Source organism: Corvus kubaryi, unplaced genomic scaffold (assembly GCF_017639235.1).
Source record: "Corvus kubaryi isolate FWS band 111438036 unplaced genomic scaffold, C.kubaryi_AGA036_p1.0 split1-131, whole genome shotgun sequence".
In the NCBI taxonomy this organism is placed as follows: Eukaryota; Metazoa; Chordata; class Aves; order Passeriformes; family Corvidae; genus Corvus; species Corvus kubaryi.
The window spans coordinates 14,001,124-14,019,898 of NW_024582073.1; the positions used below are offsets into that span (position 1 = coordinate 14,001,124).

At 39.9% G+C, this 18,775-nt stretch overlaps 1 protein-coding gene across 1 annotated transcript in view; it reads left to right on the forward strand.

The window, feature by feature from the left end:
• The first annotated feature begins 2,955 nt into the window (after window positions 1–2,955).
• The window catches only part of DHX15 (DEAH-box helicase 15), a 46,769-nt gene continuing 30,949 nt past the window's right edge, over window positions 2,956–18,775 (forward strand). The window contains exons 1-5 of the mRNA XM_042053763.1: window positions 2,956–3,137; window positions 8,966–9,314; window positions 14,078–14,271; window positions 15,402–15,561; window positions 15,936–16,154. Of these exons, the coding sequence (XP_041909697.1) occupies window positions 3,070–3,137; window positions 8,966–9,314; window positions 14,078–14,271; window positions 15,402–15,561; window positions 15,936–16,154 (990 nt within the window). The 5' untranslated portion in view covers window positions 2,956–3,069. The remainder of the gene's footprint in view (window positions 3,138–8,965; window positions 9,315–14,077; window positions 14,272–15,401; window positions 15,562–15,935; window positions 16,155–18,775) is intronic.

The following is an 18,775-nucleotide window of genomic DNA, read 5'->3' on the forward strand; positions in this document are numbered from 1 at the left end:
TCATATATAGGCTGTAGCTTAGGGTCTTCTGCAAGCCAGCCAGCCATAAAAGAAATACATACTACACAAGTTTTAGGGCTCTAACACAAAACTTTTAGAAGATTTAACCTTTCCTAGCTGTCTGTCTCAACACTCTGCTCAGTATTAAGGCTTCCACTGCAGCAGAGGTTTGTGGTTTCACTTCACCATCCCCTGTTTTAGCTTAAGCCAGGGAAGAAGGTGAGTTTTGACTAAGAAGCTAGACTAGATAGATTGCATGTGCTTTACAAATTTGGTAATCTCTAGAAAGGGATGAAGCAATTAGCATTAGGCAATAATAACCTAAAGTGTGACACTGGCACTAGACTTCTTTGTCAGAAACCTCACCCCACCCATGTGAGGGTTCCAGGGTTTTTGAATTACAGCTGGTCTGAGACCCATGTTTATTCTTTAAGAGAGATGGCAATGCACAATCAGGAAAAGAACTAGACATGATGTTATTTCCCTAAGCCATTGTTTCAGTTTTAAGTGTTAATGCTCCTTTCAACCCAAATAGCATAATAAATATGTCCATGCCAAATGTAAAGAAATATTCACTGGAAGTTGGCTAAGAGGATTTTGATACCAGTGATTTTAAAACTAGGGTAAGAAATAGAGTGTAGAAGAGTAGATAGTCAAGTGGCAGCTCATACAAATGTGTCCTGTTTCAATAACCTAAGATTTTCACTTTTATAGATGGATGTAAAAGGCCTTGGGAGGGGGAATAAAAACCTCTTTTTTAAACAAATGCCTTTGAAAAGGCAGAAAATAAGCTTAAATGTGCCCTATTTTACACATTCCTTTCATCCTTTTGACATAATGCTTATCACACTGCCATTATGTCAATTTGTGCTTGCCAGTCTTTTTTTCTCTTGTCTCATCTTATATTTAGGCTGTGATCATGCAAACACTTACCTACATGCTTAGTTCTGCTACTCCTTCCTTGTTAATCCCTTTGAAGTTAAAAGGATTATTTGCATTAGCAAAATACGGCATCTGTGTGCTTTCAGGAGGAAGGTCTTAAACCCTTTGGGGTGGGACCAGATCAGTTATTATGCAGCTGAATAGCTCAAAGCATGGTTGAGTGGAGGATGAGTTCAGAAGTTTGTGAAGTTAACAATTGTTAACAGAGTGAACTAGTTTGTGGGATATCAGTCTGGGGCATAGCACACACTTGTTCATCCCAACTAGCACACAACTTCTTCCCCCTTTTTTGCATTTGTTGCTGAGCTGTAGCCTCAGATTTCATACCAGCTGAGACACCTGCTTTTCTCTTACCTCCTAAAGCAGAAACTTCCCTGATATTGGCCATAGGGTAACCTAGAGCAAGACCATAAGTAGATTTATGCTGCTGTGCATAGGGAGAAATGAAGATATGAAATAGCTGCAGAGTTCTCCACGCTCCCATTGTTGGACACTTGCGGCCTTCTCAGAACCGCCCAGCACTAGCTTCTCATCCCAACTAATGCATGTAGTGCTTTTATCTTCTTCTCCTTTTCTCCCACTTTCTGGGGAGACCTAGCCACTATTTTTTTCCCTCCTAAATGTGCCCTATTCAAGTACTCTATCTCAATAAACACTTGCTTTTGTTTTAGACATAATTTAAAATTCATTTAGAAAGATGTGTAGAAAGTCTTCCCTTAGGTGCATTCAGCCAATGCAGCTCTGGGTACGCTACCATAGCATAACAAGTAAGCTTGATATTTGGGAATTACTCTGTAGTGTTTATCCTCTAGAAACCTCTGACAGAGATATTCCAGTGTTTTTTGTAGTTTTTTGTAGTATAATTTTAAAAATTACTTCCAGCTTCACAGGAAAAGTTCAAAATCCAGTTTCCAGGAATATTTATTTTGGTTGATAACTCTAAGCATAAAAATCTTATTTTTATTACACTAACGTCTAGAACTCCAGTGGAGCTGTGTGTGCCATTTTGCTATATTATCTAAAACTAGGGACAGAAATGCTCTTCTGTTAAAAAAAAAAAAACACCTATGGATTTGTCTATATTAAATATTTTAATAGCTGTATTAAAGTAATTCCGGCAAATCTTTGGAACGTGAATCTATGGACAAAGACCCACTTGCTGAGCTGGCTGTACTTGCGGAACAGGTCACTGCTGCTAGATGATCTTTCCTGACTACTTTCATGTTGTTAGCTGAGCCATTTATGTGAATGCAGCCTTGCTCCGACAGTCAGGTAGCAGGAGCGAGTGCTCATTCAAGCGGGTGAGCAAAGCTTGTAACCTCGAGGAGAAGGACTGTGAAGAGGGACAGGGAGCAAGCATTGGTGAGGCTGCACCTCAAGTATTGTGTGAGATGCTGGAGTGTGATCAGAGAAGGGCAGAAAGCTTGTGAAAGGTCTAGAAAACCTCTCTTATGAGGAACGGCTCAGCGAGCTGGGGCTGTTCTGCCTGGAGGAGGCTCAGGGTGGACCTCACGGCTCCCTACAGCTCCCTGGCAGGAGGTTGTAGCCGCGTGGGATCTGGTCTCTTCTGCTGTGCCTGTAGCGAGACGTCCAGAGTAAATCGACTCAAGCTGAGACAAGGGAGATTCAGACTAGGTATTAGAAAAAATCAATCCGTGTTAGGGTGATCAGGCACTGGAATAAGTTGCACAGGGAGGTGGTGGAGCCGCTACCCCCAGAGGTGTTCAAGAGGTGTTTGGATCTGGCGCTGGGTGATACGATTGAGTGGTTACAGTGGTAGCGCTGAGTGGACGGTCGAACTGGATAATCTTAAGGGTCTTTTCCCCCCTGGATGATCCTGTAACCCATTGATCCTACGACGGGGGCTCTCCGGCAGGGCACGGACCGGCTCCCCTCGCGCCGCCGCGGGAGCGCGCGGGGCGGGGCGGGGCGGGGCGGGGGCTGGCGGGCTCGCGCCCAGAGGAGGCTTTCGCCAACGGGTCCGCGCGGGAGCGCCTCGCGCGCTCCCGGCGCTTCCTTCCGGCCGCCATTTTGTCGGCCGTGCCTCGCCGCGCCGCCGCTCGGGGAGGGAGCGCAGAGTGCCCGCCTGCCGCACCCGGACGGACGGACCGACCGACCGCCATCGCCATGTCCAAGCGCCACCGCCTCGATCTGGGGGACGACTACAGCTCCAGCAAGAAACGCACCACCGACGGGTGAGGGGCGGCGCGGCCCGCGGCAGGGCGGGTGGGGGGATCGCGGCGGCTCCCGCGCCATCTGCGCCCCATCCCTGGGTTCGGCCGCCCCTCCGGGGCTGAGGCTCCCCGGGGCGCGGGGCGGCCGCCCTGCGGGACAGGGAGAGGCTGCAGCGACGCCGCCTCGGCTGAGCAGGCCCCGAAGCCTCGCGGCTCTCCGGAGCGCTGGGCCTGGCCCGGCATCGGCCGCCCCGCCGGGCGGGCCCCTCGGGGGGGCGGATGGCGGGGAGAGCGGGCGGGAGGGCCTCGTGCGGCGGCGCCGGGAGGGGGAAGGGAGGAAGGCACCGGCCCAGCCGCTCGGGCGAGTGGGCTGGGCTGGGCGCCCGTGGCGGGGGTGGCGCGCTGCTGGGCCCGCGCCCCCGCGCCACGCTTTGTTTGCAGTTCTTCGTATTTATATTCGCCCTTCCCACTCCTTCTCCCCTCTTCCTTTGTATTGATTTGTTTATTCTTTCTGGCTTGAGGTGTCTGGCAAACGTGGGCCTGGAGGTGAGCACGAGGTTTGTGCAGCCCGTGTTATTAGTGCCTGCACTGGTGGGAGCGTTGTTCCTTTGTTAACATTTTTCATCAGTCACCCTCGGTGGTGTGCTTGGCTTGAAGTAAGAATCGATGGTGAGGTGGGTTTTGAGGTAGGGGGCAAGGGAGTGATTATTTTTTCCTTTGTTTTGCGAAGGTTAAAGTTTTAGGACTGTACTGCACACGGTTCAGCGTATTTTTGTTGAAGTTAATGTAATTGCAGGAACACAGACAAGGCACTGGTGCTGTCCTTAAATTCAGCGTTGCTTTAGAGCTTTCTTTACATAATCTTTTCCCCTCTAATTGGGCAGGAGGGGGAGGAAAGGCAGAGGCTCTTAAAGGAAATTTCTAAAGTCTCAAGGAGTACAAAGAAATGCAATGTTTGTTTAGTCAGGCCTTCTTTATGTAGCACAGGAGATGTTCATGAATTAAACAATTACTAAAGTCCATCAGCATTGTTTTGGAGTGTTTATCTAAGAAAAATCCTTGAGTTTGTCCTCAAGGGTTACAATAAGTATAAGTCTAATGTAGCAGTTAATATTCACTGCTAAACAGCCTTTGCAAAACTTGGCCTTTTTTAATGTAAGCTTGTATAGCTTCAGTTTTTAACCCCTAGAGTTTGATGCATTTTTCTCAGCTAAACAAAGTTTATTATTCAACTTCTGTTTCCTGTCTGTAGGATCATCATAATAATGTTTCTTAAAATAAATGTATTGAGCTATTTGTCTCCGTTAATGCATTGTTGTATGATTTCCCCGAGGTTGAAATACCTTGTACTCTGAGTCTGCAGAAAAGTTGTACATATACAGCTTTTCTGTATGTAGAGGCTTTTGTAAAATTACCAAGTGGTTATGTCAAAACCGGGCGTTATTTAAATGTGGTACGACTGTTTCAGCTGGTTGTAAAGATAATCATAGGTCAGTATTTCCCTGTTTGTATATTGGTGGGTTTTATAGTTTTGGTGTGGCTTTATTTGTTACTGTTTTTATTGATCATGTAGTGTTATTCCGAACTCTTAGTCTTACCATTTTGTATGTACTGCAATGAGTTCCCACCAGTGTTAAACTAGAAGACATTGACCTTTATGGTACCTAAAAGCTGTAGAAATGCTGGTCTTATGCCCCTTCTTTGTCCCCACCTCTGCTAGTAAAAGCATTAAATGGTATAGGACTGAGAACAAGTCACTATAAGTGTAATTACTGAGCGTGATTATTTCTTAAATGACCTGAAATCTTAATTCGTGTAGCATGAGGCATACTAATGTTACATGGTTGGTTTATTTTGGAGTAGTTTGGTTTTGCAGCTTATGCAAGGCCAAAAGGAAGATGCGTGGAGTCTTGTTAAAAGCATGTGTGTACACGTCTGCCTCTGTGTCGAGAGCGCCTTTCTGCAATTCGGGTGGTTTTGGAGCGGGATTAAGCTGGATGAGCTCCTTGCATGGTTACCACTTCACATTCAGAACAGTAGTTTGTCTTGCATCCAAACTGGACTACCTGACAAAATATGAAAGTTACTTTAAGTGAACCTGTATTTTTTTAGTTCCTCTTTGATGGAGGCCCCTGTTGGTATGGGTGGCTCTACACGGCAGCAGTGCCACATGGGCTCTACCTGTTCAACAGGTTTGTAATTGTTGGTGTAACCGTAAACATCTGTATGACATCTGTTTACTTCCAGACTTAAAGTATTGTCTGTGAAGTAAAAAACATTTTGCAAAAATAGAAATTGTATGGAAGGTTTTTGGCTACAGTGTTTCTATGAATTACATACATACTATTTTAAAATATGTTATTTTCTTTTTAGTTGTAAATATTTCAGATTATTCAGATATGTCAGTTACATGTATTTCAGTTGTGTAACATCAGTTGGTTATTTTCTGGATAGAACTGAAACTCCTTTAGCTGCACTGTCTTTTTTGCATCAACTATTGCTGTGCTTAGTAATGGGGAAAAGTACTGATGGTCTTTTAGATGGGTTTAAACTTTCACTGTGATGATCAGTGGTTTAACTTGAGTCCTTTATTTCCATTTTTATTTTTACATTTTTTTTACCAAAAGAAGCGCTCTTATTTAGTGATTGTTACAGTGCTTCTTTTGTGTTCATATCTGTATATATTATATATCATGTAGGGAAGTGGAAGCAGAGAGCAGACTAGACTTTTTCACTTAAAAGCAGAGCAAAAAATCCCAACCCCCTTCTGATCATGGAGGCTGTTATGGGTTTCAGGCACAAGACAAACGCGATTAAATTATTATTTTACTGTTAATTTTTGTGTTTGAGTTCTGTTTTCTCTGTGCAATATTTAAAAAGCTAAAATGTGACAGTTTATAAGTGAAGAACTGCCCAGCCACAGTTTTAGAAAGTTAAGGAAATTTAATATGGCAGCATAACTGTCATTCCTCTTTTTGCTTGTTGACCAAGGGAGTCTGTGTCTGCTAAGCTTCAGTAATAATGGGAGACTGGGTAACAGTTTTAGGGGAAGTGCTGCTATGTAATTATCAGTGTTGGAGAGTAAGTTTGAAGGCACGTTGTATGTTGTGTTGTTTCTATGGTAGGATCTTGTTGTCCCTGCTTCTCTTCTGCTTTTTGAAAACAAGAAAGATACTCAACTCCCTTTATTAACACATAAATAGTTTTGTACTTCTGAAATGTACATATAGCTTGATACGTTTCCTTTCTGTTTGCATAATTAAAAAGCTGTAAGAGTTCAGTGAAGAAACTGAGACATGGGGAATTAATGGCACTTCCCATGTTGGATTGTATTTGTAGTCCATGTAATTTACTGTTTTGTTCATCAGGTTGTATTTTTGTCTGTTTTAAGCCCACACAAGTATCTCCCAACACGGAAAATAAGTGCTACAAGGGAGAGTTTGGGAGGCTACATCAGAGAACCTGATCCAAGTTAGAATTAATGCTGGTGGGAAGGTTGGTTCTTCACAAGGCTGGTGAAATGCTTGTGCTGACACATGGGAAGGGTTGGCAATAGTGTGGATATGTTCATTTCAGCACTAGGGCTGCTTCATGGGGGGCTGAAGCTTACCGAAAGGTACACTTGATGGTCTGCAGTGCAGAAGCTGCTGATGTGATACTGTGTAAGTAAATGGTTGTGGAATAGATTTTGTTGATGTGGTTTATTTACACTTTAACGAGATACCAGTGAAGGATAAAAATCCTTCGGAAACACACATACTCAAAAGAAGGCTGTAAAAAACCAAACTGAAACCTGCACATTAGTAGTGTGATTTATTCTACCTTCAGTGAAGTGTGTTGTTGCATTTTACCCTGGCTTTACTATTCTTGAATTGCTTTTATACCTTTATTTCTTTTTCCTGCTTATGTTACTGTTGTACCATGCACTCGTATGTCCTGGTGCCTGCAAGATGAATAGCTCATCAGCTGCACATCCAAAGCTTTGTTGCTGTCTGATACATGCTATTAGAATTACACCATCTTAGTAGCATAATGGAGCCTAGTTCCTTCGAACAGGGCTAACTTCCATATGGAGAATATGAACCTGTTGGGTTCTGCAATATCTGCCTGGCATTTTACAGTAAGAAGAGATTTGTAGCTTGTACAGTATTTGACTGTGTTAGAAGTAATGTTAAAGTGAAGCTATCTCAGATTCCAACAAATGCCCTAGAAAGGGTCTTAATTTTTAGATTACTCAGAGTCTAAGACTTCAGGATAATCTGTATACAACTGAGTTAAGTAAGTGGCAGTAAACAGTATGTTTTGTAATCTTTCTTTGTGTTCAGTGAGTCTATGTTAAAAGAAGTTATGTTAAAAAAATCTTACTATGACCTCTGTTGTCATAATATGTTGAAGTACTGAGGGGAAAAAAAAAAGGCTGCATCCATTAATTTATATGAGAAGAGTAGTGGTGGTTGTTTCCAAAGCACAGCACTTTTGTGTACTACTTATTTGTAGAATAATCTTGGTTACTGCATCTTCCCTGTAGGTCAGAATTTAGTATTATTTTAGTAGTTACATTTGAATGCCAACTGTATGTATTAAAAAAAAAAACTCCGGAGAGGGGTGTTGGCAACAGTTTTCTTTGGATGTGCTCTCTAGACATGCCTGAGTGTTGGTGAAGAAGGAGGCGAGGTTTTGTTTTTTTGCTTAATATCCTTAGAAATATTTGTGTGCACTTACTATAAAGCTGGTGTTGACTTAGTTTGTTGTTTTGCCTTTTTGATGGGATTTCAGTGAACGCACAAAAAGAGCCAAATGTTAGGATATCCTCAGTTTTGCAGGCAAAGATGCTGCTTGCTAATCTTTTAACTTAATCTAGTTTAAAATGGGGTGGAGTGTTTTTGTAAAGTAGGGCTTGTTTCAAAGTCCTGAACAGGGAATTTTTATTAAAAGCATGCAACTGTAGTTTTTGGATTCTTTTGTGATTGTGTGCTTGTAGGAAGATTGGGGTTGTGTGCAAGAGCAAGTACATGGACTTGCAGAATTAGAAACTCTCAGAAAGACTGAGGCCAGAGTTTGAGAATACTGTTTTTCTTTTGCACATGCAGTGGATTTTTCTGCTTAATATTTGGAACAAATGGGATTACATAAATGCTGTTTAAGTGTGTGGTAGGAAGTGATACTGGAGAAGGTACTGTACAGCTTGGTAGTGTTGGATTAACAGTTGAACTCCATGATCTTAAGGGTCATTTCCAAACTAAATGATTCTGATTCTGTGAACTGTAGTGGCTAGTTTTAAGTCTTAAGTTCCAGACTCAACAACCTGTGTATCAAAGTTAACGGAGTCAGAATTGTGTATAAGACTTGAAACAAAAATGCTACAGAGTCATTGTGGAATAATAAAATCAAACTTTCCTTTCATGGCTTGCTTATTATCTTGAGTCAGTTTTTTGTGGGTGAGTATAATTCCTTTAGTAGGTAGGCAAAAAGACTATTTAGTGTTCTCTTTTGCAGCAGCAGCGAGTAAGGATGAGAGATCTACACTGCACAGCTGATTCTTTATAATCATTAAATGAAGAGGGTTAAATTTTTCATCTCTCCATGTGTTAACTTTATTCAGTCTTGCCTGTAATGAGAGGAAATGTTGTAGTGTTTAGGTACAACAAGTGTAGCTATACATATATCTAATGTTGAGTATGCATCGTATATACTGTTGTTACTCCTTGGTGCTTATCCTTCCAGGTAAAGATTTGGTTTGTATCCACTTTATACTGGGTATCTTTAGGGTTGCATTGTATTTAAATTCCTCCTCTACATTTAAATATTCAAGTGTCTCATTTTCTGCTGTGTCTCTTAACTCATTTTAGGAAAGATCGGGACCGGGACAGGGACAGAGATGACCGTTCGAAAGATCGTGACAGGGATCGTGACAGAGATAGAGATCGTGACAGAGAAAGGGACAAGGAAAAGGATCTGCGACCTGCATCTAACTCTACATACTATGCGGCTGCTGGGTTACCAGCTATAAAACCAGCAATGATTCCACACAGTATTAACCCTTTCACAAATCTACCACATACACCACGATATTATGATATCCTGAAAAAAAGGCTACAACTTCCTGTCTGGGAATATAAAGAAAGATTTACGGATATTTTGATTAGGCATCAGTCATTTGTGCTGGTTGGAGAGACTGGGTCTGGTAAAACAACACAGGTGAGTTCTTATCTCTATGATGATACTGCATTTTTTTAAAGATTGTGGCTGTTGGTAGGTGTGCGTGAGAAAAGAATTGTATAAGAATACTTCACAAGCTGTAAGCAAAACTAATTTAATGAATGTTGTATTTGCTTAATGAGTGCAAAGGTGAGGAGAATCTTACAGCATCTTCCACTTTAAAAATCCAGTACTGCTCCCAGGCCCCTGCTTCCATTGGGCTTTATGAATTGGTAGGTCTCTGGTAGAGGAAGATAGAGATTTAATGGTGTGACAGAAGTGTACTAATCCACAAACTGAAGTGGTGGTTCCAAATAATTTGTTCAGCTGTCTGTGTAGATAGCAGCTACAAAGTATGAACTCGTTCATGTTTTATGAAACTTACTGCTACAGATAAAAAATTAAAAGGAATTAAAATGTCAGATACAATTCTGACGTGATTGAATATCACCAAAACACATGATTCAAACTTGAGTGTTTGAATACTTACGTTTCCTTGTTACTGAAACTTTTCAGAGGTTGTAGAGCTTTTCAGTGCTGCAGTTAAAAATCACTTTTTTTGGTAGAGTGATGGCTTTAAAAGTCTTCCTCAGCACCAAAAGTAATGGTAACAGATGTGCAGAGCTTCCTTAAGCCTCAAGAAAAATTTTGAGGACCAGTAAATACGGAATGTCTTAAGATACAAGGAACACCTGGGTATTTATAGCAGAGCAAACTTGTTCAAAACTTTATCCTCTGGTTTGCCGTGTAGTCTGTGGAAAAGTAATGTTAAAAAGTTCTTTGTTCTATAATCTGATAAAATCCATTTATCTGGACTGAAAATAAAAATGGAAGAATATTCTAGTCTCTATAAAATGGATTGTAGCTAAGTAAGTCTTACAGACAGTAAATTTTTGGTCATAAAATTTTGGATGTTGAGAAAATGTGAAGGACATAGTAGTACATTGGATATCTTTTATACCTGTGCCTGAAATATCTGAAGTTACAGGACCTTGCTGCACATTCTCGGAACCAATGTATTGTTCAGAAGGTAGTGTTATGACATTATTGCTTTTGTGAAGTGTGTAAGCCAAGACTAGGACTGTATAGAATTCTTGGGAAAGGTTTGATTATGTAGTTATTTGGAAGATGCAGCATCCTGAATATTATATTAAAAAATGGTACTTACCTATATGAAAAGATGATTACTTGTTGTGTGATCTGAAAACTTGTAGATATAAGGGTTGTGTCATTGTCGTTCCTCAGGCATAAAGCTTTTCTTGAGTTTTCTTACTACTTTAACCCTTACTTTCTGAAAGGATTTAAGTAATTTTAACACATCTGGGATTTATGCTACCAGAAGCACATAAGCTGTCTCGAAAGCTTCCCTGCTTCCTCTGAATTTGCTCTGTGAGGTTGCAGATACATTTTGAAATACTTGACAGTGTCTCTGTAGGGACATACCACTGAAAATTGTCCTGCTGCCACCTAATGAAAACTTTGTTTTGCATGTGATAGTGTCACATCCTTTTTGTGGTCAATTGCTGCCTTAAAACCTATTGGGGGATGATTGTTTTTCTTCTCCTTAAATTCATTGATCAGAGCAAGCTAAATACTTTTCTGCAGCTAAGAAATCCTTTGCTGCTCAAACTGCAAGTGTACATGAGGTATTAATGCCAACTTTATACAAATAAAAACAAGCAACATTTGAAAAATACTGTTTCCAAAATTATTATCTTCTCTTTCATTGGGATAGTAGAAGGCTATACAGTAGTAGATAATCTTTTTCATAGTGAGCTGCTGCCTTTCAAGTCCCTTCCCTGATTATTATCTGCACCTCTCCTATGAAGACAGGCTGAGAGAGTTGGGATTGTACAGCCTGGAGAGGAGAAGGCTCTGGGGAGGCCTCATTGTGGCCTTTCAGTACCTAAAGAGGACTTAACAAAAAACCATGGAGAGTGACTTTTTACATGGGTAGATAGTGATAGGACAAGGAGAAGTTACTTTTAAACTGAAAGAGGGGAGATTCAGATTACGTGTTAGGAAATTTTTCACTGTGAGAGTGGTAAAATGCTGGAACAAGTTCCTGGAGAAGTTATGAATGCCTCATCCCTGCAAGTGCTCAAGGCCAGGTTGGATGGGGCTTGTAGCAGTCTGGTCTGGTGGGTGCTGTCCCTGGCCATTGCAGGATGGTTGGAACCAGATGATCTTTAAGATCCCTTCCAACTCAAACCGTTTTGTGATTCTGTGATTATGTGCATGTTTTCTTTTTAGTCTTGTAGAGCACCCAGGATTGGAAATGCTTGGCTCAGACAGTGGAAAAAGCAGAATATGAAACTCTTCTCACTTGTTTCACATAGATTTAAGCTCCAAAGTACTGAAGAAGTATATTGGAAGCCAAGACATTAATTTTCAGTTCTTTAGTGTTTGCAGTGGCTTGATTTGTAATTTAAACTTAACCTTCAAAGTTAACTGGTTTTTCTAAATGCGCTGGGAACATGCTCAGTGGTGGAATGGGTGTGCCTGATTTCTCTTAGGAAGGAAATAATTACTTGCTGTAATTGCAATGTTCACTGTCTTTTAAATATGGGATCATATGTGGTCCTGGTATAATAATCTCACTTTTTTTTGTAAAGAGAATGGTAGAGTAGTATCTCCTTTGTGTGTTGATGTAACATAAGTGATGCCACTTTTCAGCAGAATTTCTTGGTGAGTGAAGTTCAGAAGCAAGGTGATGCAGAGTATAGCTTAATCCTTGTCCTTTGCAGTGTGCAGGAGAACTGATACAGGTTCTCAAATAATGAAAATTCAGAGAATTCTGCCATGCAACAAAAGTTAAAAAACTGAGGAAGTTTTCAGTAAGTTGGAGAGGCTCAAAAAAGCCAGAAAGGGCAGTGCTCTTCTGTTTCTTGCTCTGCATTCTCTAAAATCATGAAGTTCCTTTGACTTTGAAGTAGTCTGTAACAACCCTTAGTGCATTTATCCTTGATCTTAGAGGCCACTGTATGTGTAGTTGCTGCTTCCTCCGGTTTATGGAAGTTACATTTGAAAATCTCTCTTAATTGAGAAAGTCCTTGAGATTAAATGGTGCTGACTAAAGCCATTCCTCCTGCTTTTGATATTGATAAAATGACTTTTTTTAAGGAAAGTCAGGAGTTTTGATGATGGTATAGGGTTTCTTTCTGTCAGAGGAGTTAAGTTTAGGCTAGGTTTCATAAGAACCAGGTCATAGGAAGTGTTCAGTATATTCCCAGACATGACTGAAGTAAAAAAAATGCAGTATGGCACAGCCCTTTATCCCAGTATTTGTATGTCTTTAAAAGCTGGACAGGAAGAGTCTTGGGGTGGTTGTCTGTATCAGCCTAGCACAGGGAAGTCTGTGGAACCCTTTTCTTTCATTTGACGGCAGTGCTGAAGGATTTTGGAAAATCACTTTTAAATTGGTTTTATTTCATGCTGCAGTGGCCTGACAGACCTGCTGGTTCAAAATTTATTTCAGGACTTGCTCTATTTAAAGTCAAAAAGCTTCACCTAGTATTCTTAGAGTTGAGCTGTTACTAGTGACTTGGGAAGCAGGGGAGCCATGTATATGATACAGGATAGGGTTTCGTGTTGCTGCTGTTAAGTGTTCAAGAACTGCTATTACTTCTGGTTTTGAATAGGATTTTCAGAAATTTGAGTTCTTCACACCAGTCTAGTAGTCTCCTGTCATATTTTGATTCTGTTTGCCTTATTTTTCTTACATTTATAGTGGAAGTATATTCTTCATTTAAAAAATGAAGAAAAAATGCATTAGACCACACTCATCTGCTTCTGGGTATGTTTTAGTGTTTACTTACGTCCATTTTGCTGTGAATATATAGTAATGAAGAGCAGACATTTTCCTGGTTTAAATTATGCTGCTTTCTCTCTTATTCCTCATTGGTACAATGTACAAAGGATATGTTTTCTTTTTACTCTTCGTGCTTTTAAGAATACTTGAAAAGTAGTTACTAGGAACGAGTGGGGTTTTTTTGGTCTGTAGGCTTGGAACTGGTTAGGCCTGGAGATGTCTCCTCATAAAGTGTCACACTGAGAACGTTCTATCGCCATCAAACTGTTACTGACCTTAGGAACTCTGAATAAAACTTATTTTGGATGATTCTTACTGTTTCAAGATTCCTAACAGGAGCAGAAAACTACTGACTGGCAAATAAAATGAGTGCTGGTACAGGAAGGAAAGCATAGTGGTTTTATATCAGGTTGATGAAATTTCTGAAAAACAGTAATAAACCTAATGAACTTAATTATCTGTTCATTTTATTTGTTGCACTACTTGGCTAAGACAGTTCTTTATTACTGAAATAATTATTTTTGCTTAAATGTAGTAATAAGCATTACTTTTTAAAGACAAAAAATACATTTTTGCTTACTGTAAAATTGAAACTGTGCTACTGATCTCAAATTTTGAGTGTGTTAGCTTTAATTTTGGTTGTCCTGGATCGTGTTGGCTGCTGCTAAGTATGTGTGAAAGGTATTGATCTAACAGGGCTAAAATGTACGGTGAACCTATGTATTTCCTTGATAGCTTCAAAGATAGTTATGTACATGCTTAATGAGAGTGTGCTTTATTTAGTGGCATTGAATCCAACTAACTAGTCTTGTCTGCTCTTCTGCTTTGGATATTTTTGTGTGTGCAGTTGGCATCTCTGTGGAATTTTAACTAACTTTTGATTCAACACAAAGGTTACAGATTCCATGTGACCTTTTGAAGTGTGTTTATCATTGAACTTGATTCTTGACAGATCCCTCAGTGGTGTGTTGACTACATGCGCTCATTACCTGGCCCAAAGAGGGGAGTAGCGTGTACCCAGCCCCGAAGAGTGGCTGCGATGAGTGTGGCACAGCGCGTTGCTGATGAGATGGATGTCATGCTGGGCCAGGAGGTTGGTTACTCCATTCGGTTTGAAGATTGCAGTAGCGCAAAAACCATTTTGAAGTAAGTATGGCAGCTGTCAGGTAAAGGTATAACAGCGTACTTGGAGCTGGGGGAATCACAGGGTAATGAAAGATGTGAGCAAAGTTATGAAAGGAGTAATAAGGGAGTGAATCTGTGGATTGGTGCTTTGTGTCTGAGTGGGGAAGAGAGATGGGAGCCATAGCGTGAGCTGAGAGAAACTGAGGTGTGAGGCATGAGTAGAGCTGGAAATTATTCATTCCTTCTCAAGAAATCACTGAACTCTATAGAATTTGATTTTAAATGATCCGTAAAGGAGGTGGTGATCTGAATAAGTATTTTATTATTAAGGCGCTATTCATAATAAAGCGCATCAGCATGGAGTTTCTCTTTGTTGTGCATTCAGCTGATGTTTTTTGTGTGGTATCTCCTGTTCACGGTACTTCTGGTGAAGTTCAGTAGCTTATTTCAGTAAAGAAAACTTCCCAAAGATTCAACACTGGCCAAAACCTGACTCTGACAGACATAGTCAGGAGCATTTTAGTTGTCAGCTGCTATAGATTCCTGTGCTGCCAGGAGCCAGGTGCATGTAATACGTCATTTTCAGATTACATTTAAAATGCTCAGTTAAAAACACCACATAGTGTGGTTCAAGGATTACTACTTCTCTATCAAAAGATGTTTTCTCCTTGGTCATGCAAGTTATTGAAGGGCTGGGCATAAAGTTAAGGTGGAAAAAGAAATGTAACAGTAACAGAAAAGTCAGAAGTGAACAGATGATCTGCAGACAGAAAAGGAAAGCAGTTGCAGAAACACTGTATCTTGGATTTTAGAGGGTGTTTTTCCTTCTTCCCTTTCTTTTCCTGTCTCTTGAGCTTAGGTGTGGAATAATAATGCTGCCAGTAATAGTCTACAAACTTTCGTAAATGTTATTGAACCTTGTTTCCCCCTCTCTCTTTTTTTTAAGCTTCCCGCCCATAATCCCAGATTCCACTTATACTCTATTTGAAAACTTGAAATGGGCTTGTTACAGTGTTGGAAGTAGTTTGCTGGTGTTCCTACTTTTAAAAAGTTGATTAAAAGCTTAGTTCAAGCAACCAGGTGAATATGAAAGAGGATTCTGCATCAAACTTAATAAAAAGTGTGTTGGGATTGTTTCTGTTTGTGTTCAGATATATGACTGATGGTATGTTACTTCGTGAAGCAATGAATGATCCTTTGCTGGAGCGCTATGGTGTTATAATTCTTGATGAGGCCCATGAGAGAACACTGGCTACGGATATCTTGATGGGAGTTTTGAAGGAAGTTGTAAGACAGAGATCTGATTTGAAGGTCAGTAATGATGAAGTCCAACAATATCTCTGTTCTAGTTGCAGGCATAGTGGATAGAGTATGTGTGCTTACCATTAGCTGATTTTTATAATTGTTTTTTGATCTGTGATAATGTATATTGGAAGGCTAACCTAGGAAATTCTTAATGTGCTTTGTACTGAGGAAGCTTCTAGAAACAATGTAATTGTAGTTTAACCTTATGTATTGGACTTGGAATCTTTTTGGACCTTTATAACAAGGGTGCTGTATTCAGGTAATGAAAGCATTCTTATGTCACAGTCAGCAATTTACTTTCTTAAAGTTACATATTGTGTGCATAACATGTCACAAATTCTTGTAAACTTTGAGTAACTTTTTGTCCTCCAAATCTACAGGTTATAGTTATGAGTGCTACTTTAGATGCTGGCAAGTTTCAGATCTATTTTGATAACTGTCCTCTTCTAACTATCCCGGGTCGCACCCATCCTGTGGAGATATTCTATACTCCAGAACCCGAAAGGGACTACCTTGAGGCTGCCATTCGAACAGTGATACAGATTCACATGTGTGAAGAAGAAGAAGGAGATCTTTTACTCTTTCTTACTGGACAAGAGGTATTTTATATTCTTCTGTTTTCCATTCATTGAACCATACAGAAACTATTTTAAGTGACTTAGTTTCCTTTTCTAGTTTATTATTTGGATGACCTGTGGTTTACCTCCATATGCTTTAGGTCCTTTGACATGGTACATATCTGTAATGTAAATGCTGTGCAAGGCCTTTCTAAAATGAAAATTCTCATCAACTCAGGTACTTTAAAAACAGAAACCTAGAGAATGAACCCTAGGTTTGTACTGATGGGAACTCTAAAGATCTGGGTACCTGAGAGCATCCTTGGTTTTTATTGAAAAAATAGTTCTGTGCACTTCTGTACGTGTATTGTACAGCTTTACTGAAGAATAACAATTTGGTTCTGCTACTTAGCTATCAGTAGTAGTTTTAATAAGATGTTCAGGTTTTGTTTTTTTTTTATTCATAACTTTGAATATTAGGCTGTAGACTTTATATACCACAAATTCTGGGAGTTAGGTCTCGGAAACAGACTCTGTGCCTTGCAAAAGAGGATTGTATAAAAGCACTTAAAATAAACTACATCAGGAAATGAGGATTTTCTAGAAAACGTAAATACTTGAAATAAACTGGTTTTTTTTTTTTTTCAGTCCTAGTCTCTTTGAAGCTCTTTTGAGTGTCCATATTGGTAAACTGAGATGGAGAAGAGGTTAAAAACCCATAGCCACTTTGAAATTTTGCTGGACTCAGTCAACCTTTATCTAGTGTTAGTAGGGAAAGAAATGCAGCTGGCAAAAATGTTTTTCAGCTCATTCTTCTTGCAGTTACTACTCTTGAAAAAATAGCTTTCAAGGGATGTGGAACAGTTCAGTGTCTTTCTTCTAAGCATACACAACCTTAACTATGCCAAGGGGGGAAAGTGGTACAAGTAACTTGTGATGCTAAAGGTACCCAGGCTTCTTGAGTAGATTTGCCAGTCATAAAGATGTGTTGCCTCTTAAACGAGTTTTGATTAAAGTGTCTTCTGGCAGGTCGTCTCCCTTAGAAAACCAAAGCAATGACTGTCACTATAAAAGCAAAGACTCTGACTTTTACATTTGTCCTTCTTTGTTTGGAGTGTTGCTGTGAGTTGAAGAACAGGTAGGAAGAAATACTGTCAGTGATAGTGACTTTGAAATCTACTTGCTTGGTATTAGCTCGAAGTTGTAGTTCAGACTAGTCAGGCGCTTAAATGTGTGAATTAGTGAAACAGCTATTGCAGAAGGGTGAAAATTGGTGGCAAGAGAAAGGAACACTGCTGCCTGGCCGTTTCAGCAGATTTTATTTTCTCAGCGAGATGCTAAATGAGGCTGGTCTTCAACCTTTCACTAAACACAAATACATGGCCTTCTGATTTATAAATTAATGCTTGCTACATCAGTTGCTATGTATTATTGTAAATAACCTGTTAAAACAGTAACTGCAGGGCACGAGATGAGTGTCTTCCTTTGGCAAATGGCTCTATACTCCAGACCCACTAGTGCTACAGACATACTCTGTTCTTTTGTATGAACAGGTTCTTTGATTTTTTACTGGGTTAATTTGCAGGATGTAATATATTATAAGCAAGTTCTGAATAAAATTCTGTGCACAGTACGTGTTCATAGGTTTATTTATGTAGTTAAGCATAAAAGCATCTAACACTGTATTACTGAATCACTGTGCATTGTAAGCCAGCATCCTCTGCTCTGGAGTCTAGAGTTCCCTAGTCTGTGTCAGTTGATGGAGCTACCCAGGGACACTGGAGTAAACTCTGCCTGAGTCTGAGTTTGGGTGGTTAGCATGAAATTCAAGTCTGGTTTAGCTTTTGTAGAGAAGCTTTGAAATATTTTAACCATTTTGATTACTGACATTTTGGGGCCTCTGTTGAGTTTCATAATGGAGTCTCTGTGTGTATCACTGTTGAATCTACAGTGGTGTGACCTGCTGTACTGTCAAAAATGGGAAAGTGTGCTCTATGTACCATTAGTACTGTGTGCTTCAGGTTCATTAGCCTTAGTAACTAGGCTAAAATTGATGTATGCTAGGCAGAAATGCTTTGTAGTTCTTTTGGATTCTTGAAAACAGTATGAACAGGGTGCACGATTGTTTTTCTTGTCAGAAAGAAGCATTTATGAAGCCATATGGAATTATGGAAAGGGAAGATGCTTTAGTTGAAACTGTGAAAATGTGACTTGTTCAGAGTTTAAGAGACTTCAAATGAGGTGTAATTGCAGTGGTCTGTGGTAGAATGGAGGTCCTTATTAGCTGCTGTCTCCTCATCCAAATGAATTTGAAGTAGATTCATATGGGAATTAAGATGGATAGCAGTTAGTTAGTACAGATTAGTTAAGACATAGAGAAGATGATGAAACTTGGAGATAGTAGGGAAGATTCTGTGTTGTCATGCCCAGAAAATTAAAAAAAGCTTAAATGTGTTCAGAAACTAAAGGGATCTTAATTGTATTAGCCTGTTACTGGATGAAGATAAAACTGTTCATAATGGTGCAGAAATATGTGTTCAGTAAAAATTTCCTTCCTGAATCCTGAAAGGAGCAAAAGTACATGATTACATTGTATGAACTGCTATTCAATCCATTAATAATAAAAGAGGATGTTTAAAAACAATTTATTGGGAATGAACATT